The following is a 23551-nucleotide window of genomic DNA, read 5'->3' on the forward strand; positions in this document are numbered from 1 at the left end:
AGATCTTTGAGAATTCGGTTTGGATTTGGATAACCAATTTAAATTATTTTTAAAAATTTAAAATTTATTATATGCTTTAATTTTTTAAAAATCTATAAATAATAGAATATATTACATATAAATTTGAATAACATATGTCAGAGTACTTAACTTAACATATAATGTTTGGTTTAAATATTTGGATAAAGAATTAATAATTATTTAAGTATTTTTGGAGTTTTGAGTATATTTTAACTATTTTAGATATTTACGTTTGATTATTTTTATATATTTTCTAGTATTTAAACGAACTTAAAAATATCATATATATTCTGGATGTTTTTATATATATTAAATCTAAAAATAATTAATATATATAAGTATATAAATCTATTTTGGATACCCAAAATACTTCGATTCAGATCGGATTAGGTTTCAGTTATTCAAATACCAAAATTTTGAATAATTCAGATATTTAATCAATTTCGGTTCGGATTTGGTACTACTTATTCGGATTGGGATCGGTTCTATTCTTCCAATTTGAGTTTTTTGCACAACCCTAAAGTGACATAAAAAACAAAAATCATCATATTTTTTAAAAAATTACATCCGCGCTGGTCAAAATCTAGTATATTTTAATGCGATAGGTCAAGCGCAGAATGTGTATACCAAATATTTATAGATTATTTTTATTTACATAGATGATGTATTCTAATCTTGGTAGATTTAATGAAAAACGTGAGTTTCATATTGCACTTCGTAGAATGTAAATCATGCAATACGTAGAACGAAATTTGAAAATTTTAGTTTAAACATTTTTAGAACAAAAAAAATACTTCTACATTGGCATAGGTATTTCTTCAATAGTTTCTATTTTCATACTTTTTTTTGGTTTGGAAAAATTTTTATTTGATTTATTTTCATAAATAGAAAATGGCATTATAGGTAAAAATGGTACAAATTTGGAATTAGCCTAAAGGGATAATGTATGTGTTTTCTTGGCTTAAAAATCAATTTTCCCTTTTTTACATAACAACCAAGTAATATATACATACTAGGTTAAGATCTGCGCCCTGCGCTAGATGATAATTTTTACATATTATTATTTATTTGTGTTCATTTACGTATTATGTATATAATTAAATTAGAGTAAGAACATAAATCAAAACAATACCTCTTGTTATTTACAATAATTGTTTTTGAAAATAAATCAAAACAATCATTTTATTTATTTTATATAGCATATAATTAAATTGCAATGATATTGAAGTATATATATATATATATATATATTATATTATATTATATTATAAATATTTATTATTGATACTTCCTAATCACATGATTTTATTAACATTTGTATATTTTATGTAATAAAGAAATAAACCGTTAATCACAAAATTTTTAATGTGAGATTTTTTCAATGCAATTTTCAAAATTAAAATATTAAGGTATCAATATTTTTGTAATGCAATTTCAAAATTAATTTTTTATGTATTTTTATATGGTATATAGTATAATTTAAACAATAGTAATATATAAATAAATTTATGAAAGTTCATATTCATACAATCTTATGATCATTTGTATTTTGTTATAACAAAAAAAATTAAATCATTGATCACAAATTGATATACCATGGATTTCCCCCATTATTAGCCATGGTATATAGCTTTTTTTATATCTATTTACTAGGATATATAGTTTATTTAGAGTATTTACAGGTTCAGGTCCGTTCTGGAGAAATATGGTGATTTTAGAGCCTTTTGATGTGCAGAACTGCACAGGCGCGTCATATGTCTAGCTATGGATAGAGACCTTCCCACCGTTAGCTTGAGCCCATATTTTGACACAAGTTAGAGCTTTGAGTTAGCTTTCCAATGCCACCGGTTTGAGGTTAATCAGCATCCTGTAGCAGACGTTATGCCCGTTTTACTGAAGAGTGGTCAGTTTGACTCGCAAGAGGAAGCTGTCGAGGAGATGAAGGACTGTCGATCGATGAAACAACATTGGTGTCGATCGACAGTGATGCCAGAATATGGGCTGAGCATATTTTATGACCGCTGAAGCCCAGAAGAAACCCCAAATTACTAAAATACCCTTAGACGACCAGAAACCCTATTTATGTTATTTATAAGCCATTGTTAACGACTACACACTCTTTAATTTTCTTTGATTCTTGTTCTGAGTGAGGAGAGAAGGGAAGAACTCCATCAGAGTCCTTCTGGAACTCTATTCATTTTGGTTTTATATTATTTATGCTTTTCATCTATTCATCTATGATTTCTGTGACAAACTTCATGTCTGAATAGATCTACCTGTTAGGTTTAGGGTTCAGATAGGTTATGAAGGATTAGCCCAAAATATAGAACTGTTAAGTTGTGATATTCATCATAGGATTGTTCTTATTGCTTGTGTTCTAGAGTCATGAACTAGAACCTTGATCTTAGAATCATTAGGCACAATTGCGAACGCTTGGTCTTTTCTCTGAACTGAATTCTATTGAGCTAGGATTACTAGAAACATACGAGAGTTAATTTAGGAACCCTAGTGAACACATATCCAACCTGATCATAAAGCTTGCTAGAAGCGATATCGATCGATGATCCAATAGAGTAATCGATCGATATTGTGAAAGGTGTATCGATCGATATTCCTATAGAATAATCGATCGACACTTTCTTGTGATCAATAAACGAGAGTTGAGATCCAAGATTTGGATATTAGACTGTCTATACAACAGAAGTTTTTAGATTTATACTCCTAGTTGAGTTCTATAATATCTTGCAAGCAACAATTAGCCTCTATATCATTATAATCATGATTACCTGAATAGAAACCCTAGATCTAGCAACCATCCTTCCATCAAACAACTCTTTGTCAAGCTGAACAATTGTCTTGTTCAACTTGTTTACTGATTTATTACTGTTTTGCTATATTTATTTACTGCTTTATAAACTATTAGCCTAGCTTAATCATATAACTATTAGATCTAATTGGTTCCGTAGCTCCTTGTGAATTCGATCCCTAAGTACTACAACTCGACCTCTTATTTGAGAGAGTAATAATCACTCCTTAGGGTAATTTGAGTGATATTAAATTTGGCACCGTTGCCGGAGAGCTTTGATCGCCATTAGATCTTGTTTAGTTAGATTTAATCTAGGTTTTAATACTGTTTTGGCACTGTTCATCCACGGTCGATCGACACTGTTCATCCACGGTCGATCGACACTGTTCATTCCCCGTCGATCGACACTGTTCATCCGGTGAAAAATGACACCACTTGCAGGGAGACATAGAAGATCAAAGTGCTCATACTTAAGGTCGATGAGAATGAGATGTTAAGAGACGATGAATGTCGCACTCGCAACAGCGCATGACATTTGATTAATGCTCAAGGTGATGTGATCCCTGATGTGATTGCTGTTGCTGAGATGAATGACTTTGACCTGAGCCAAGAGTGGTATGATTGGGTAGGTCAAGACCCCTTCCAGGGTCTTCCTCACCAAGATTCCAGAAACCACATCGAAGAGCTTGAGGATCTCGTGTCAAGGAGTGAGCAGAATGAAGTGTCTGAATACCACATGCTCTGCAAGATCTTCCCCTATTCTATCTCTGGGGATGCATTCAGATGGTTCAGTCAACTGCAACCACGATCTTTAACCAGCTGGGATGACATTGAAAGAGCCTTCCTTTACAAATTTCTTGATGATGCTGAAGCAACTCGAGAAAAGGAGAAAAATGATAAATGAGACAGGTTCTTGGCCTCGTTAGATGAGGAGTATATGATTCCAATACAGCTGCTCAACGACATTATGGCAAAAAGTGATGAACAACATGTGTCTGGAGAGCTGAGCAGAGTAGAGGAAGCTGGTACTGAAGACACGACCTCAACGTCGACCGACGGTAGGACCTCGACGTCGACCGACAGCAGGACCTCGACGTCGACCGACGGCAGGACCTCGACGTCGACCGACGCACGACTTCAACGTCGACCGACAGCATGACCTCAACGTCTGCCAACGTTACAACCTCAACATCGGTCGACAGTACAACCTCAACGTCGAGCGACGGCACAACCTCAACGTCGAGCGATGGCACGACCTCAGCGTCGACCAACGGTACGACCTCAGAATCGATCGCCCACACAATCCCAACATCGATCGACGGAGACTCCTGTTTCCGATCGACACCACTCGAAATCCATGGAAGATCGAGTTGTCCTCAGGACATTGCAGACTCGACCCATAAGAGCGTTGATATCAAGTTGTGATCCTACCTCAGATGGAGACAGAAAAATCACCATGGAAGATTTCTTGGAGCTAGAAGACTTCTTGGAATTGGAGAATGGAGAAAAGCTTGAAGACTTGGATTCGAGTAGGGAAGTCACTATGGAAGACTTCTTGGAGCTGGAGGAATGGCTTGAAGATATGGATCAGAATTTGCAGAAGAAGCTTGATGACGATCATCATACTTCGAGAGGAGATCTGGAAACTTCACCAAAGGCTAGCATCGATCGACACCAACCTGATGGGATCGATCAACGCCCACCCTATATCATCGATCGACACTCAGCGGATAGCATCGACCTACACCCACCCGAGAGAATCAATCGATACCCACCCGATTGCATCGCTCGACACCCACCTGATAATATCGATCGACACCCAGGGTTGGAAAAGCTTTCAAGATATATAGTTGAGGAGGAACCGATTGAGGAAAGGATGTACATGTCTAAGGCCTCACACCTTACTGTCCCTAAACATCAGAGACCACCTATCTGGACAGAAGAAGCTGCTGGGTTTCACAAAAGAGTGAAGAGGATACATCATCCTGTGAAGATTGTGGTTCCATGCGCTGTATTTGAAGCTGAATCTCCTATTCCACCTGATAGAAGTATTCAGTTCAGTTCTTACAATGAGGTATTGGATGATCATCAGCACGTAGAAGCTTTTCAGAGAGGGTTGCGATATAGAGAGGAAGTCGATAAGGGCCCGACAAAAGCAGCATCGATCGATACCGACCGGATACCATCGAACGACATCAACAAGCCGGCATCGATCGATGCTACCACTTCTCCATCGATCGACACTGGCCGCGTATCAGAGCAGAAAGAGTTCGATGTGTGTGGAAATATTAGGGATGGAGAAACCACCACGCGATTAGACAAGTCTGGGAGAAAGAAGAGGAGAGATTGGAAGAAGAGAAAAAGGATCATGGGTGATTCTCAGTTATCATTGATTCCTCGGTTCTCAGATGGTGTCAGAAACTCCAGAGTGCATAGCAGATGCTTCTCAAAGCCATTTGCAAAGGTTCGAGCACTCCTTATTGCTGAGATGATAGACAAAGGAGAAGAGTCTATGGAGGAGGCTTTCGCACAAGACTGATTAAGCTTCAGAGAGTAAACATTGAGACTTGTTTGGAGCGAGTTCTCATCATCATCCGGACTAAATCAGATCTCCAAAGTCAAGCTAAGTGACTATAACAAAGCGCTGAGTGGGAGGCAACCCACTATTAGGTAATTTCTTTCAGTTTAGTTTAGATTGTTACTGATTTTCGTTTTCATTTTTATGCAGGTCAAAAAAAAAGTGAACAGTAACGACGCCACTGTAGCAGCGCCGAGCGACACTGTAGCAAGAAAATCGAGCAACACTGTAGCAAGAAAATCGAGCGACACTGTAGCAAGAAAATCAAGCGACACTTTAGCAAGAAAATAGACAAACACTGTAGCAGAAAATCGGGAGTTACTGTAGCTGCAATACTGTAGCAGGGCTACTGTAGCACTCACTGTTCATCGAAAAAAAATTACATAATTGGCTTTATTGTTTATTTATTACTGACTTTTAGTGTTTTATTTATGTTAGGTAAAATGAAAAAGATCCGAGGAAGACGAGTTTGCACGAGGATCGATGATGGCTGCGCAGCATCGATCTACAGAACATCACTAGCATCGATCGTTCACCACTTACCCGTGTCGATCGACAGAGCTTCAAGAGTATTGGTCGTCATTTAACTGTGTTGATTGACGCTCACCATCAATGAACATATATACCGTTTCACCTTGTTAAATATTGTCCTTATGATTTATTTCCCCACCAATCTTAGACTGTATAACACTGGAGATAGTGTTGTTTAAGTCTGGGGGAGGTTCTACTAATATTGTGTTTTAGTTAGGTAATTAAAAAAAAAAACAGATCCGAGTAGACGATTGCTCAGTACATCGACTGATGAGACCAGCTCGATATCGATCGACAGCACTTCAGATCAAACGATCGATTGTCTCTGCATTGTGTTAAATGATTGCTCTAGCCATCGACCGATGAGACCATGTCGCTATCAGTCGACAACACTTCATCAACAATGATCGATTGTCACTTCATTGTATCGATCGACACTGAGCAGGTCATCGTTCTTACTTGTTAAATTATGTACTTATGATTATTTCTCACCATAACTCCGACTAGATATACACTGGAGACAATGTAATTAAAGTCTGGGGGATGTTTACTGATATTATTTTACTCATGAGTCTTATCAAAATGTTTTCAAAAGAGTTTTATTGAGTCAAGAAGAGGATAATGAACTTATTAGATTTTTGCTTTTTATCTAACCACTATTTAGAACCATTCTAGACTTACTGATTGCAGATAGTACTAAAGATACTAAAGTTGATCAACCTGTCAACTATGTTACACTTGCTGAGAATGTTTGAAGGAAACAAAGCTGACCTCCAACCTAATTGAGCTCAACTTTGCTTGTCTCGGGGCTTGGTATACATGGGATCGGATTCTTCAAACAAGTTTGGAAGGTAAAACCTTGTGTAGATAGGCCACTCTCTCTCTCTTTATTTTGAAATTTAGATTATAAAAAAAGGAAGAAAAAGAAAAAGAAAAAGAAAAAGAAAATAATATATATATATATATATATATAATTATAGATTATAATTTAGGAAAAGAATTCGAACAGGATTTGGTGGCTACAACCATTAAGGTTTGATTCATAAGAATTATATAGGTAAAGGATTAGAACATGACTTGGTGGCTACAACAATTAATGCTTGATTCACAAATAATCCTAGGATATAGGTCAAAAAGAAGTGAACATGATTTGATGGCTAAAACCATTAAAGCTTGATTCATGGAAGCCTGTCCAACCTTGGTCAATGATCTTGCAATAAAACAGACTTTGACTAGGGGAGAAATTAGTAGAGAGAGAGGAAAGGAACTATTGTTTATCTGCAGGTCCAGATACTTGTTTGAAAATCCTTGCATCTTGTGATCGATACTCCCAAGGTAAAACCTGCACTTTTATTTATGTTAAGAAATGAGGTTGGTAGAGGGGAATGTCAGACAGGATTTGCTAAGTTGTTGGCTAGGTGAATTTGGTTGCTAAGCTAGGATATGGTATAATGTGCTTTTGTGATTAGGACTTCTTAGATGTGGATTGCAATATTGCAGAGGTGATGATTCTAAGTATTAAATCATGTGAGTCCCTGCTGTTTTCAAACCTCTTTCGGAGAGACTGCCCGTCTGTTTTGCTTGAGGACAAGCAAAAGGGTAAGTCTGGGGGAGTTAATATACCATGGATTTCACCCATTAGTAGCAATGGTATATAATTATTTTAATATCTATTTACTAGGATATAGAGTCTATTTAGAGTATTTACAGGTTCAGGTACGTTCTGGGGAAATATGGTGATTTTGGAGCCTTTTGAGGTGCAGAACTGCACAGGCGCGTCAGATGTCTAGCTATGGATGGAGACCTTCCCACCGTTAGATTGAGCCCATCTTTTGACACAAGATATCTCTTTGAGTTAGCTTTCCAATTCCACCGGTTTGAGGTCAATCAGCATCCTGTAGCATAAGTTATGTTCGTTTTACTGAAGCGTGGTCAGTCTGCCTCGCAAGAGGAACCTGTCGAGGAGATGAAGGACTGTCGATCGATGAAACAGCATTGGTGTCGATCGTCAATGATGCCAGAATATGGGCTGAGAATATTTTATGACCGCTGAAGCCCAGAAGCAACCTCAAATTACCAGAATACCTTTGGACGACCAGAAACCTTATTTATGTTATTTATAAGCCATTGTTACCGACTTCACGCTTTGTTAACGACTACACGCTCTTTAAACTTTCTTTGATTCTTGTTCTGAGTGAGGAGAGAAGGGAGGAACTCCATCAGAGTCTTCCTGGAACTCCATTGGTTTTGGTTTTATATTATTTATGCTTTTCATCTATTCATCTATGATTTCTGTGACAAACTTCATGTCTGAATAGATCCACCTGTTAGGTTTAGGGTTCAGATAGGTTATGAAGGATTAGCCCAAAATATAGAACTTTTAAGTTGTGATATTCATCATAGGATTATTCTTACTGCTTGTGTTCTAGTGTCTTGAACTAAAACCCTGATCTTAGAATCATTAGGCACAGTTACGAACGCTTGGTCTTTTCTCTGAACTGAATTCTATTGAGCTATGATTGCTAGAAACATTCGAGAGTTGATTTAGGAACCCTAGTGAACACATATTCAACCCGATCGTAAAGCTTGCTAGAAGCGATATCGATCGATGATCCAATAGATTAATCGATTGATATTGTGAAAGGTGTATCGATCGATATTCCTATAGAATAATCGATCGACACTTTCTTGTGATCAATAAACGAGAGTTGAGATCCAAGATCTGGATATTAGACTGTCTATACAACGGAAGTTGTTAGATTTGTACCCCCAGTTGAGTTCTATAATATCTTTCAAGCAACAATTAGCCTCTTATCATTATAATCCTGATTACCTGAATAAAAACCCTAGATCTAGCAACCATCATTCCATCAAACAACTCTCTGCCAAGCTGAGCAATTGTCTTGTTCAACTTGTTTACTGCTTTATTTACTTCTTTGCTATATTTATTTACTGCTTTATAAACTATTAGCCTAGCTTAATCATATAAGTATTAGATCTAATTGGTTCCCTAATTCCCTGTGAATTCAATCCCTAAGTACTACAACTCGACCTCTTATTTGAGAGTATATAAATCACTCCTTAGAGTAATTTGAGTGATATCATAAATTTTCAGTGTGAGATTTTTAAGATTTTTAGTAGTTTATAGTCGTTAGAAAAATCAAAATATAACAAATAAGAAAAATCTAAATTGTTATTATATGATTAATGTGATTTTTTTTTTTTTTTTAATAATATAAAATTAAATGAAAAAGGGGAAGATACAAAAATTGTTGTCAAATCTTTATTATTCATAATCATTAATTGTCATATATATATTAATCATATTAGGTAATTCCGTAGCTTTTTAAGGAAAAAATGAAGATATTATTTTGTACACTACTAATCAATAAAAAAACATAATATATGTTTAGATAGACCAACTTATATTTCTATAGATTCTACGAATCATCTTAATGATGAGACGTGGTTAACAAGAAAATGTTGTAATGCTTATCAATTAATATATACCGATATCTTTAGAACACCGCAGCATCCTCTTGAAACTCGAAAATACCAACTAATACTATACAATACATTGTTGGTATATCACAACGTCTTCAAGTTCAAACTCAAAATGATCAAATAATCTAGAATTTAGTCGCGAGGCTTTTCATAAATTCGTCATTAAAGTCAACTCAAGCGTTTGGCGTCAGCGTTTAGGACAAGCAAGTCCCAGATCGGAGAAAACGGCACGAGGGAAAGGAGGGTTTATAAAAAGGCATCAGCCATTTCGTTTTAAGCGACTATGAGCTGTGTATTTCACTTCATCTGAATCAATATCCGAAAATGACGAATAATCAGCATCCTTAATCCTCAGGCTCAAGCTTCTGCCGCAGCCGCTGCAGCCGCGTAAGTGGCGTCCAGTCTTTAGGATGGCTCGCCATCCGATTGTACAAGGCAGTTTGATGCAGCACCATAGAATGCAAAGAGGACAATAGACGCATAAGCAGCAAACGTTAAACGCGACTTCGGACGGACCAGTTAAAGCTACGTTTGCGTTTGTGACTACGATTTGAGACCTTGTAGGCGAAGCTGAGATCGGTTTTCTTGCTGGATTTTCTTCTTCCATTCCTCCTTGTAGTAGACTTTTGTGGTCGTTCATCTCGTTCTTAAAGATTCTTGATGGTTTAAAGGTTAAATGAGTTATTTCTTAATGGGGACGGTTCTCGTTTTATAGCATATATAAATTTAATACATGTTATTTTATTGGTTTCTTAATTGATACTTTCTTCTGTCGCTTTACAAACTATATAAAATTGCAGACGGTTTTACGTGGAAAGACTGACGAATTAGCTGACATAAATAAAAGGTCTCGTATAAAATATACATTTAAGTCACGTCGCTATTATCCCCCAATATTTGATATACATTTTTGAATCATTCAATACCACTTGAATTGAAATTTATAATAATATAAACATAAACTAGAATCTGCAAAACCGTGGCCACAGAGAAAACTTTTAATGATTCACAAACTTCCTCTATGTTTCGATTTAGAGAAATTACATTTTATTTAGTAGTTTCTTCATCAACTTCGTAAATACGGAATGGAATATATATGTGCAACACCTTTTATCAGTGCAGGTCCGGATTCATTTGGATATATCTTAAATTTCCGAAACATCAAATAGTTTACAACAAAAAGACGAAAATCAATTCGGTAAAATTAGTATATACATACGATTGTGTAAAAAAAAATTTCTTATTTAAAAATCAAATCGAGAAAGAGTTTATTTTAAAATAATAATACAGTATAGTTCATACAATACAGTATAGTTCATACTATATATATTATTTTTATTTTTTATTTAACTTTTTAGTTGATAATGTAAGAATTTTTCTTTTAGAGCCCATAAACCGACCTTACCATTGTGTCAAACTTAGAGCATGATTAATGGGGTTTCTTAGGGTGGGATTCTTGGCGGAATATAAAAACCTGTCACTTAACTTTTATCTAAAAAAGCTAAGAACCGACTCTTAAATATCAGTTTTTTTAGATAAAAGTTAAAAGACGGGTTTTTATATTCCGCTAAGAACCCCACCCTAAAAACCCCCATTAATCAGGCTCTTAGAAGCCTATCAAAACCCTAATTATCGTTTCTTGTTACTTCCATTTTACTCTTTGTGTCGCCTCTCTCTGAAGACGAAGAACAAACCCTAAAAGCCTAAACCATGGCTGAAGGACTCGTGTTGAAAGGCACAATGTGCGCACATACCAATACGGTCACAGCCATCGCCACTCCCGTCGACAATCCCGACATGATCGTCACTTAGAAGATGATTTTTTATTACTTAGATAATTGTTACAAACTTGGATTATTTCTTGATGATCCAAAATGAGAAGATAATGGAGGTATTTATAACTTCCATAGTACAAAATATGTCAAACATTTTAATCCTAAATCTAGATTATTCTAACATAATATCTAGATTATTTTATCCTAATTATCTAGATTTTTCTATGAAAATATCTAGATTTTTAATCTTACGGAGGTGAAAAACTTTTCTAGAACTTGGGTTGGGCTAAACATGATTAGTGAGTTATTAGCCCAATAATGTGACACAAATCAATTTACTTTTCAACACCTCCTCTTAAACTTGATTTGGTTACTCCGAGTAAGCTCCTCATCTTGATGAAGTCTTCTTGCTTGAGTGGCTTGGTGAAGATATCAGCTACTTGATCATTTGTCTTCACATACTCTAACTGCACATCCATCTTGGTAACACATTCTCTGATGTAGTGATAATGAGTATCGATGTGCTTACTCCGATCATGAAAGACTGGATTCTTCGCCAATGTTATTGCCGACTTGTTATCTACAAAGATCTTCGTTGGCTCATCTTGTAGTATGCTCAAATCCTTTAGCGAGTTTCGTAACCAAATAGCATGGCAAACACATGTAGTAGCTGCCACATACTTCGCTTCACAAGTAGAAAAATGACTATTGGTTACTTCTTCGACATTCATGTGAAAGCGGTTTCTCCAACGAAAAACACAAAGCCACTTGTGCTTTTCCGGTCATCTACGTCTCCACCCCAATCGCTATCGCTATATCCAACAAGCTTGTAATCGTCATAAATAAAGTAATACAAGCCAAAGTTGATTGTACCTTTGATATAGCATAGGATCCTCTTAGTTGCCTTGAAATGAGTTGTTGTTGGATGCTCCATGTATCGACTCACAACTCCAACTGCGTGTAGGATGTCAGGCCTTGTGCATGTTAGATATTGTAAGCTTCTAACCAAACTCTTAAAGAGTGTTGGATCCACACTCTCTCCTTCTTCTTCCTTTGACAACCTGAATCTACATTTCATTGGCGTTCAAACTGGATTTGAGTCATCCATCTTGAATTTCTTGAGCAACTCTTTATCATAACCTTCTTGAGTAATGAAGATTCCACTTTCTTCTTTCTTTACTTCAATTCCAAGGTAGTATGACATCAATCCAATATTAGTCATCTCGAACTCCTTTGTCATCCCCATCTTGAAATTTTCAAACATAATCGGATTGTTGCCGGTGAATATCAAGTCATCCAGATACAAGCATGCAATCAGAATATCATTGTTTTGGGTTTTGATATAAAGTGCATGCTCATATGGACACTTGATGAAGTCCTTCTCCTTGAAGTACTTATCAATCCGAGTGTTCCATGCTTTTGGTACTTGCTTTAATCCATAAAGCGTCTTCTTCAGCCTTAAGACTTTGTCTTCTTCTCCTTTGACAATGTAGTCTTGTGGTTGCTCATGTAGACTTCTTCCTCAAGGTTTCTATGTAAGAAAGCTGATTTGACATCCATTTGATGTATCTTCCAACCATTTTGGGCTACCAATGAAATGATTAATCTAACCATTTCTAAGCGAGCAACAGGAGCAAATACCTCATCATACTCGATCTCGGCTCTTTGACTATAGCCTTTAGCCACTAGTCTTGCCTTGTATCTTTCAACTTCTCCTTTAGCGTTCTTCTTTGCCTTGTACACCCACTTCACACCGATTGCTTTATGCCCATTAGGAAGTGAAGTTAACTCCCATGTATCATTCTTTTGAATCGACATGATTTCTTCATCCATTGCACTTCTCCATGATTTATTTTCTTGAGCTTCTTTAAAGTTCATAGGCTCGCAATCCGCAAATAGACAAAATAGAGTAAAATTGTCTTGATTTTCGGTTACCTCGTAGATTTCTTGTAGACTTCTAAAACGTGGAGTCCTTTCACTTGAACTTTCATCTACTTGAGAACTTGTTGGTGGTGTAGCTGGTTTTTCTCTTGGTTGCTCAAAATTATCTTCTTCAAAAGACTAAAATAAGTTGTATTCTTCATCATTTGATCTCCAATCTCATTCTCTTTCTTCATCAAAGATGACATTCTGACTAATGATTGTATTCTTTGTTTCAGGATTGTAAAGCTTATAGCCTTTGGAGTTAGCGTCATACCAAATGAAGATGTACTTCTCACTTTTATCATCTAGTTTGCTTCGCTTCTCGTCTGGAACATGAGCATGAGCAATGCTTCCAAAGACTTTTAGGTGTGATACACCGAGCTTCCTTCTGCTCTAAGCTTCTTGTAGTGTCTTTCCTAAAACACTATTCGTTGGAGAACGGTTTGATATATAAACCGCACACACAACTGCTTCCGCCCAAAACTCCTTTCGTAGCTTCTTACTCTTGAGCATGCTTCTTGCCATCTCAAGTATTGTCCTATTCTTTCTTTCCGCTACTCTATTTTGTTGAGGGGTTCTCGGCACCGTCAACTGTCTTCGGATGCCACTATCTTCACAATACTTCAGAAACTCCTTGGACATGAATTCTCCTCCTTGATCAGATCTCATGGACTTGATCTTAAGACCACTTTCCTTCTCAACATGGGCTTTGAACTTTTTGAAATTTTCAAACACTTCTGATTTTTCTTTCAAAAAGTAAATCCATGTTTTTCTTGAAAAGTCATCAATAAATAGAAGGAAGTAGTTGCTCTTACCAAGTGAACTTGGTTTAATTGGGCCACATACATTTGTATGTATAAGTTCTAGTGGCTTTCTTCCTCTTGTCTCTGACTCCTTTGGAAAACTCATCTTGAATTGCTTTCCAAGTAAGCAACCTCCACACACTTGATTTGAATGGTTGATGCAAGGTAACCCTTTCATCATTTCTTTCTTGGAAATTAGCTCTTAGCCTCCAAAGTTGAGATGCCCAAATCGAAGATGCCAAAGCCAAGACTCCTCCTTGTAGCACATCTTGAGACATCGTGCAATGTCTTTTTGAATGTTTAGGACAAACATTCTATTGCTTTACATTGGCACCTTTGTGATGAGATTATTTGCATTATCTCTTAATGAAAGACTATTATCATTTAGTCGAATGTCATAACTTTTTTCTATGAGTTGTCCTAGGTTCAAGATGTTGGTCTTCATGCTTGGAATATAGTAAACGTTAGAAATGAATTGATGATTTCCACTCTTCAAGCGGATGAGAGTTATTCATTTACCTTTCATATCTATCTTCGATTCATCTCCCAAAGCCACATTAGTTTTCACCGATTCATCGAGCTCCACGAAAATGCTTTTATTCCTACACATGTGGTTGCTTGCACCACAACCTCATTTGGTTCATCCTTCTTGTAAGCCATCAATAGCATATCTTCTTCTTTACTCTTTTCTTCAACATAGTTGGACGTCTCTTCAACTCTATTGGTGTTTGGAGTTTTGCATTCAGAAGCATAATGTATGAACTTTCCGCAACTATAGCATTTGATGCTTGATTTATCGTACCTTGATTTTGGATTTGCTCTTCCACAACCTCTTGATGAATTCTATCCTTTTTTGTTGAATTTTTCTTCATATGGTATCCAACCTCGTCCATTTACACCACGAATTCGTCCTCGGAAATGACCGCCACCACGTCTTGGATTGCTTCGGCCACTTTCTTCCTTGTGATCAATTCTCATCTTGAGAACTTGGTCAACAATATCTTCTTTCTTCTTCTTCTTTTCTTCATAAGCCTGTAGTGATCCAAGAAGTTGTTTCATCGTCATAGTCTCCAAGTCTTTTGTCTCTTCAATCACCATAACAATGTGCTCGAATTTCGAATCGAATGATATAAGAACTTTCCCCATGATTCTCACCTCATCTAACTTCTCACCATTTCTCTTGAGGTTATTAGTAGCCGTCAAAACTCTTGAGAAGTAATCTGAGATGAGTTTTCCTTGCTTCATTGGTAATGCTTCAAATTCTCCTCTTAGAGTTTGAAGTCGCACTTTCTTAACTTGTTCTGCTCCCTTGTAAGCGGTCTGAAGCTTCTCCCATACTTCTTTGGGCGTCTTTGCTCCAGCAACCTTCTCAAATGTATTTTTATCTCCTTGATAGATTAGACAGAGAGCCTTCTTGTCTCTCTTCCTTGAATCTTTCAAACCATCCTTTTGTGTTTGAGATAAACCACCATCATTCTCCGGTTCAACGAAGCCTTTCTCGACTATGTCTCACACATCATGTGTTCCTAGGATAGCCATCATCCTCAGACTCCAATTGTCATAGTTGATCTTTGTGAGCAATTGAACTTGGAAGGGAACACCACTATTTTCCATCTTCACAAGGAACTGGTAGCTCTGATACCACTTTGTTGGAAATGACAAAACTTTGTTAAAATGGGGAAAGTGTTTGAAGTGTTTGAAGAGAAAGTGTTTTGTGTGAAGAAGAAAACTTTTTATAACTTAGAAAATGATTTCTTATTATTTCGATTATTTTTACAAACTTGAATTATTTCTTGATGATCCAGAATGAGAAGAGAGTTGAGGTATTTATAGCTTCTATAGTATAAAATATCTCAAATATTTTAATCCTAAATCTAGACAATTCTAACATAATATCTAAATTATTTTATCCTAATTATCTAGATTTTTCTATGAAAATATGATTAGTGGGTTATTAGCCTAATAACGTGACCCACCTCACAGGCCACTCTCACTTCGTCGCAGACGTTGTTCTCTCCTCTGACGGACACTTCGCGCTCTCCGAAAGCTGAGAGGGTGAGCTTCGTCTCTGGGACCTCGCCGCGGGAGTCTCCACTCGACGTTTCGTGGGATGAAAGACGTTCTCTCCGTGGAATTCTCAACTGATAACCGTCAAATCATGTCTGCTTCTCGTGACGGTACGATCAAGCTGTGGAACACGCTTGGAGAGTGTAAGTACACGATCTCCGACCAAGGTGAGGGACATAAGGATTGGATGTTGTGTTAGGTTTAGTCCTAACAAGCTTGTTCCGACCATTGTGTCTGCTTATTGGGATCAAACCGTGAAGGTATGAAATCTTGAGAATTGTAAGATTAGGAACACTCTTGCTGGGCATTCTGGTTACCTGAACACTGTGGCTTTGTCGCCTGATGGTTCTATGTGTGCTAGTGGTGGGAAAGATGGTACGGTCTTGCTTTGGGATATGGCTGAAGGGACGACGCTTTGCTCTCTTGAGGCTGGCTCGATTATTCACTCTTTATGATATAGTCCCAAATCCCAATAGGTATTGGTTGTGTGCTGATGAGATACAAGTTGAGCAAGAAGATGACGTGGCCATTTCCACGAAGATTTATTAATCGATTGTTAAAATTTTTAGTTTCTATATTGCTTTATTTAGTTAGTGGGATTATGCTTATGTGTGTTACTTGGCCACGTACATAGTTAGTTTATTTAGGTTGGTTTTGTATTTAAGCATGAGTTGAAAGTGAAATGAGAATATGAAAAAAGAGAAAATTGACGTAACTTGTTTCTTAAGTGTTTGGGTTCCATCATTTGGTATCAGAGCAAACTCTCTTAACTTTGAGGAGGGGCCTTAATTGGCATCAAAGCACATTTTTGTTTTTGATCCGGACCACTTTGTGGTATCAAAAACTTCTATCTATGTTTTTCTATTTTTCAAAAAAAAAAAAAATATGGGAAGCAATCAAGAGTTCAGTGAAGATATAAAGATCACACTCCTCCGCCAAATGCACGATAACTTCCAATAGATGAAGGTTTCTATGACTGAAAGTTTTAGGAGTCTTGAGGCTACCATAAATCATATGGTGGAGACAGTGAGAAAGATGAAGGCTGGTCAGAGGCGGACGTATGTTAGTCAATGGGGTGTCAGGTGACACACCTTTTATTTTTTTAAAATTTAATATATATGCACATTCTGTAATATTGAACGATTGAACTATGTTTAATATAGTTTTGACAAATTTAATATATAGTCGAGGCATACAAAGCATGGTTCCGAATTGAGTGCTTCTTTGGGCATTCAGAAAAAGAAATTTGAGATTCTTCTTCGAGGATCTCCACAGAAGAGATCATCTTCGTCTCTTGCAGCTCGTGCGCATGGAGGAGCTGGAGGCTCAAGACGTCACCACCATAGCTCGAAGAAACAAAAAAACGGCTCATCTAAGAGTGATGGTTCGATGGGATCCAAAAACCCATCCCACCTTGATCAATGAGGACGCTCAGTTGGAACTGTTGAGGGATTGGAACGACCTCACAGTTCGACGCCTTACGGAGATGTGTCAGAAACATCGCCCATGACTTGTGTTTTTTTCTGAGACGAAGAATAGGAGGCTGCTGTTGCAAAACATTCAGGCCGACTTAGGATTTGATCATTTGTTTACCGTTGAGCCACTTGGTCTCAGCGGAGGTTTAGCTCTTTTATTTATGGATGAATTTCAAGTTAATGTTTTATTTTCGAATAACAGAATGATTGACATTGAGGCAGTCATTGATGGAATAAAAGTCTTTATGACGTTTGTTTATGAAGACCCTGTCTTAGAACATAGAGATCAGGTTTGTGAACGTCTTACGCGCTTCTCAACAACACGAAATGGACCTTGGTTCATCATAGGAGATTTTAATGAGATCACATGTCATAATGAGAAAGAAGGAGGGAGACAACGCCCTAATAGTTCATTCCTTCCCTTTAAGCAGATACTTAATGACTGTGGGATGCTAGAGTTTCCTTTCACAGGGGACATGCTCTCTTGGGTAGGGAAGAGAGAAGGAGGAACAACTGTTCGATGGCGCTTAGACAGAGAGGTAAAAAATGCGGATTGGCATGAGAAGTTTCCCCACTCGTCTGTGAAGTATATGAGGTTATGGGGATCAGACCATCGTACGATTCTTGCAGACATACTCACAAAGCCAACGAGAAGATCAAAAAAATTCAAATTCGACAGAAGATGGCCAGACAATGAGGAACTAAGGCAAGTCATTCTGGAGGGGTGGAAATCTCCTGACCTTCCCCCCAATGCGACTATAATGGAACATATCTCCAGCTGCTGAAAAGCCTTGAGTGAGTGGAAGAAACAACACAATATTAACTCGGCGAAGTTAGTGGAGGAGCTCAAGGAGAAAGTCGAGGGTTTATACGCAGACGATAATGCGACGACTGAGGAAATTGCAGCAGGGCTGAAGGAACTCTCTGATGCTCTTAAAGCAGAAGAAATGTTCTGGAAACAGAAGAGTAGAGTTTTTTGGCTGAGAGAGGGAGATAAAAATACAAAAATTTTCCATGCCTTAACGAAGCAAAGGAGAGCAAGGAACAAAATCACGCAGCTACTAGATGCAAATGGTAATTTAGTTGAGGACGAGGAAGGTCTGGTAGCCATTGCTACTAGCTATTTTCGGCAATTTTTTGAGTCTTCTATTCCAGAAGACATTGAAGAGGCACTATCTGAAGTTCCTACGACGATGACGGGATCAATGAATGAAAGCCTCACAGCTCCTGTTTCTGAATGGGAAGTCAAATTAGCTCTTTTTGCCATGCATCCAGACAAGGCGCCGGGACCAGATGGGATGACTGCACTTTTTTACCAGAAGTTTTGGGATACAGTCAAGGAGGATTTAACTCTTATGGTTAATAATTTCCTCTTTGATGGGACTATGGTCAATGGTCTGAATGATACAAATATATGTCTTATCCCAAAGACAAATAAGCCTAATGATATGGCTCAATTTAGACCCATAAGCGTATGCAATGTCAGCTACAAGATCGTCTCTAAGGTCTTATGCCAGAGACTAAAGAAAGTCTTGCAAGGATTGATATCAGAAACCTAGTCAGCCTTTGTTGCTGGAAGACAGATTTCGGATAATATCATGATTGCTCAAGAAATGTTTCATGCCCTGCGAACTAAACCGAGTGGACGTAATAAAAGGATAGCCATCAAGACTGATATGAGTAAAGCATATGATATAATGGAATGGTCGTTTATTGAAGCTATGATGTGAAATATGGGTTTCTCCTAAACATGGATCACCTGGATCATGAGGTGCATTACGTCGGTAAAATATAAAGTTCTTATGAATGGGCAGCCAAGAGAAAATATTGTTCCAGGTAGAGGCTTGCGTCAAGGAGATCCTTTTTCTCCTTTCATTTTTATTCCGTGCACGGAAGCGCTCGTTAGCCTTCTCAATCATGCAGAGAACCAAGGAAAGATAACAGGGATGCGTGTCACACGCGCATGTCCCTCGGTATCCCACCTTCTCTTTGCCGATGATAGCCTTTTCTCCTGTAAGGCGGAGCCCCGTGAATGTGAAGAAGTAATGAAAGTAGTCATGACATGTGGTAAAGCATCTGGCCAGTGTTTAACTTTGACAAATCTTCCTTACTTTTTGGTAAGAGGATCAATGCGAATACAAGGCAAGAGATTAAAGATGTACTTGGAATACATAATGATGGTGGGATGGGAAAGTACTTGGGAATTCCAGAGGATATCAGTGGCTCAAAATGCAAACTCTTTGCATTTCTAAAGGATAACCTGATGCATAGAGTTAATGGATGGACAGGTAGATGGCTTTCAAAACGGGGGAAGGAGTTAATGATCAAGTCTATTTTACTCGCTCTTCTGACATACGTTATGTCAACGTTTCTGCTCCCATTGGAGATTTGCGAAAACCTCGCTAGTGCCATTGCACAATTTTGGTGGAGTTCGAATCCGCCAAACAGAGGAATACACTGGGCGAAATGGGAAAAGGTTTGTCTACCAAAAGAAGAGGGAGGGATTGGCTTCCGCTTAATCCATGAGTTTAATCTAGCACTGTTGGCAAAGCAATTATGGAGATTGGTTCAGTACCCTGATTCACTGGTTGCCCGAGTCTTGAGGGGCATATATTATAGAATGACCTCGCCTTTAGGTGCAATCTTTTCAAGTAGTCCATCATATGTGTGGACAAGCATTTACGCCGCAAGAAAGCTTTTGCTTCTGGGGATCAGACAGAAGATTCATTCTGGTTATGAAGTCAAGGTGTGGGAGGATCTGTGGATTCCAACGACACCTGCTAGACCAGCTACACCTGTAGCACCTGTGATGCATCCAAATATGAGAGTTAGTGACCTCATTAACCAGGAATCGAAGGAATAGGACGTAGGGCTACTAGAGGATTATGTCCACCCCGATGACATACCTCTCATACGCAGTATGGCCATAAGCTCTACTCATCGCCGTGATACTTTCTGCTGGAACTACACGAGGAATGGCCAATACACAGTTAAATCTGGATACTGGGTTGCTCAAAATCTATTGAAGCCAGAAGAAGAAAAGAAAATACTGGAACCAAGAATCACTAAAATTCAAGCCTTTGTTTGGAAGTTGAAAGCGCCAAGGAAGATGTGCCATCTTATATGGCAATTGATAACGGGTCAGGTGGCAGTAACGAGGAACCTAGTAAGGCGGAATATGAGGTGCGATAATTATTGCCCAAGGTGTGGAGAAATAGAAGAATCTGTAACTCATGCAATATTTGAATGCCCTTCAGCTCTCCAAGTATGGTCCTTATCAGCAACTCCTACAAGCTCAGGTATATTTCCAGTGTCAAGCGTCTACACAAACATGGACTATCTATTCTAGAGGAAGAATGATATCTTAGAACCAGACCAAGACATGGATCCTTATCCCTGGATAATATGGTATATTTGGAAGGCTCGTAATGATAAGCTTTTGAGGGGAATAGACAGAGAGCATTTGGAACTAGTTCGATACGCAGAATATGAATGTCAAGCCTGGTTTAATGCAAGTGAGATGATACCACCGGTAGTACATGCCATCAATAATGAGGAAATCCAAGTCTTAAGCTTGGGTAATATTTGTCTGCTAGATGGATCCTGGACAGCTTCTGATCGCTTTAGTGGATGTGGATGGGTTTGGATGGATAGCGGGGAGAACATATAACTTATGGGAACACATAATTTTACTCGATGTGAATCAGCATTGCATTCGGAGGTAGAAGAACTGCGATGGGCGATGGAGAATATGCTTCAACATTCGCCATGCCAGAGCTTTGGGACTGATTTCAAGGAACTGATTGCAATGATAAAGGAGCCACATGAGTGGCCAAGCTTCGCGACAGAGTTGGAGAAGATAGAGACGCTTCAGATTTGTTTCCCGGAATTCAAATCACCCATGTGCCACGAGTGCGCAACCAGATTTCTGATTTTTTAGCTAAGACTGCTAGGACCTTTCGCAGGGAGTTACTTTTCATTGGTTGTTCTATTCCGGTCTGGTTACCCAGACCTCCTCAAGCTTGACTAATAGAATGACCGTTCGACGTAAAAAAAAAAAAATCTCTAACCCACTAACTCTCTTAGTATTAATTACAGAAAATTCTACTACAAGCCCAGTAACTAACCCACATATATTACAATTATATTTAACTAATAAATACTTTAAACTTTAAAGCCCAAATAAATTTAGGTTAGAAAATTGTACCTTTTACAGTTTTACTCTTGTTATCGAAAACGTTTGTCATCTTCTTTAAGAAAATATCAAGCAAACCAGACTAACAATCGCCATCAAAACAGGCAAGCCCCTTTTGATCTTTTAAAAAAACTAATTTGCTTTTAGTGATCTAGTTATCCAATTAATTTATTTTAGTGATCTATTTGATTTTGCCGGTTGCCACTGCAACTGTTGAGAGAAGTTTTTCGTCCATGAAAATCGTGAAGACAAATCGACGAAATCGGATTGTAGATCAGTTTTTGAATGATTGTTTAATTTTTTTTATCGAAAAAAATGTATTTGAAAAAATTACGAATGTGACTGTGATGAAAATATTTCAGGATATGATGAAAAAATTTCAGCCTGGCTGGTGATGGTGGAGCCAGTGATGGTACTGCATCACGTTCGTCACAAACGGTTTTGTCTTACCTGATTCTATCAATCGTTCAATCAAAGACATCACCACCGGAACAAAGACGGGCCTCATACTAAGTGGAATTGGACCAGCTATATATATTAGACTTTATTCTGTCCAATATCCGATGTGGGACTTGGATTGCCTTTTTATTTATTCTGACAATCCTCCCCTCAAACCAAGGACCACAGAACCTTGGCTCTGATACCAATCTGTTGTGACGGACCAGATGCACTCCTGGGCCAGATGCTCTACTAGAGACAGACCAAATACCCGTGCTGGAGGCCAGACGCTCAACTAGAGCAGATGTCCGTCACCAGATGTACAATCCCTCGCTTAGTATATAAATCCACTTGCAAGTCATAACTTTTCTCCCAGGTGGTAGTGTGTCCAGATCCCATGTGTGATTCCTTTCATGAGATTCCATCTCATCTCCCACTGAAGCAAACCATTTCTCAGATTCATAACTTGAAATGGATTCTCTGTAAGTAGACGGCTCGTAAGTGTCCACTTCCTCTGCAACCTGTAGTGCATAACCCACCATGTCTTCAAACCGATATCTCTCTGGTGGCCTAACATCAACTCTCCTTGGTCTGTCTTTAGCAATACTGCGTTTTTCAGACCCAATACGTTGATTTCCAGAATTGAAAGATTGAGGCTGCTCATCAGACATCGATCGCTCGCTCTCTTCCTGAGGATCGATCGATCTCGTGTTGTCGGACATCGATCGGAGATCTCTGCCATCGCCCAATCCTGTGTCTGGCGTAGATCGATCGCTCCCTGACACTGGATCGGTTGATCCTGGGTAGTCTGACTGCACTTCCTACAGCTCCACCCGCTTGTCAATATCCTCCTGCTCTGCTTCTGAAATGGACTCAGCTGAAACTTTGAACATAGATTTCTCATCAAACACAACGTTCCTGCTCATAACAACTCGTTTCTCAGATGGAGACCAAACTCTGTATCCCTTTACACCATCTCCATAGCCCATAAACACTCCCTTCTTCGCTCTTGGTTCCAGCTTTCCTTCATTAACATGATAGTAAACCTTGCAACCAAAGACTCTCAGAATAGAATAATCAGCAGATCTGCCTGACCAGACCTCATTAGGTATTCGACACTCGATCCCTGTATGCGGTCCAATATTGATCAAATAACAAGCCGTGTTCACTGCCTCAGCCCAAAACCTCTTCTCTAAACCAGCATTAGAAAACCTCGCTCTCTCCAGCAATGTCTGGTTCATTCTCTCTGCTACATCATTCTTCTGTGGTGTATACCTGGTTGTATGATGCCTAGCAATCCCTGTATCCTTACAAAACTGATTGAACTCTGTTGAACAGAATTCCAGACCATTATCAGTACGAAGCCTCTTAATCTTCTTCTCAGTTTGATTCTCCACCAGTATCTTCCACTCCTTGAAGCTGTTGAAAGCTTCAC

The 23551-nt window shown here is 38.2% G+C and overlaps 4 protein-coding genes across 4 annotated transcripts; 2 read left to right on the forward strand and 2 right to left on the reverse strand.

Moving 5' to 3' along the window:
* Positions 1-9699: 9699 nt before the first annotated feature.
* LOC125591787 lies at positions 9700-10080 on the reverse strand. The gene has a single exon (XM_048766641.1). The coding sequence runs from the start codon at positions 10078-10080 to the stop codon at positions 9700-9702; it is 381 nt and encodes a 126-aa protein (XP_048622598.1).
* A 4704-nt stretch (positions 10081-14784) lies between these two features.
* On the reverse strand, positions 14785-15555 carry LOC125591788. Its single transcript, XM_048766642.1, has 2 exons — positions 15492-15555; positions 14785-15443 (listed from the first exon to the last, which is right to left on the reverse strand). Exons 1-2 carry the CDS (start codon positions 15553-15555, stop codon positions 14785-14787), a joined length of 723 nt encoding a protein of 240 aa, XP_048622599.1.
* A 496-nt stretch (positions 15556-16051) lies between these two features.
* LOC106423722 (receptor for activated C kinase 1B-like) lies at positions 16052-16463 on the forward strand. The gene is made up of 2 exons (XM_048766643.1): positions 16052-16197; positions 16298-16463. The coding sequence occupies exons 1-2, from the start codon at positions 16052-16054 to the stop codon at positions 16461-16463; spliced, it is 312 nt and encodes a 103-aa protein (XP_048622600.1).
* Positions 16464-17728: 1265 nt separating this feature from the next.
* Positions 17729-20346, forward strand: LOC125591789. The gene is made up of 3 exons (XM_048766644.1): positions 17729-18022; positions 18290-18988; positions 19606-20346. Exons 1-3 carry the CDS (start codon positions 17729-17731, stop codon positions 20344-20346), a joined length of 1734 nt encoding a protein of 577 aa, XP_048622601.1.
* Positions 20347-23551: the final 3205 nt, after the last annotated feature.

This window comes from Brassica napus, chromosome C8, assembly GCF_020379485.1.
Source record: "Brassica napus cultivar Da-Ae chromosome C8, Da-Ae, whole genome shotgun sequence".
NCBI classification, from domain to species: Eukaryota; Viridiplantae; Streptophyta; class Magnoliopsida; order Brassicales; family Brassicaceae; genus Brassica; species Brassica napus.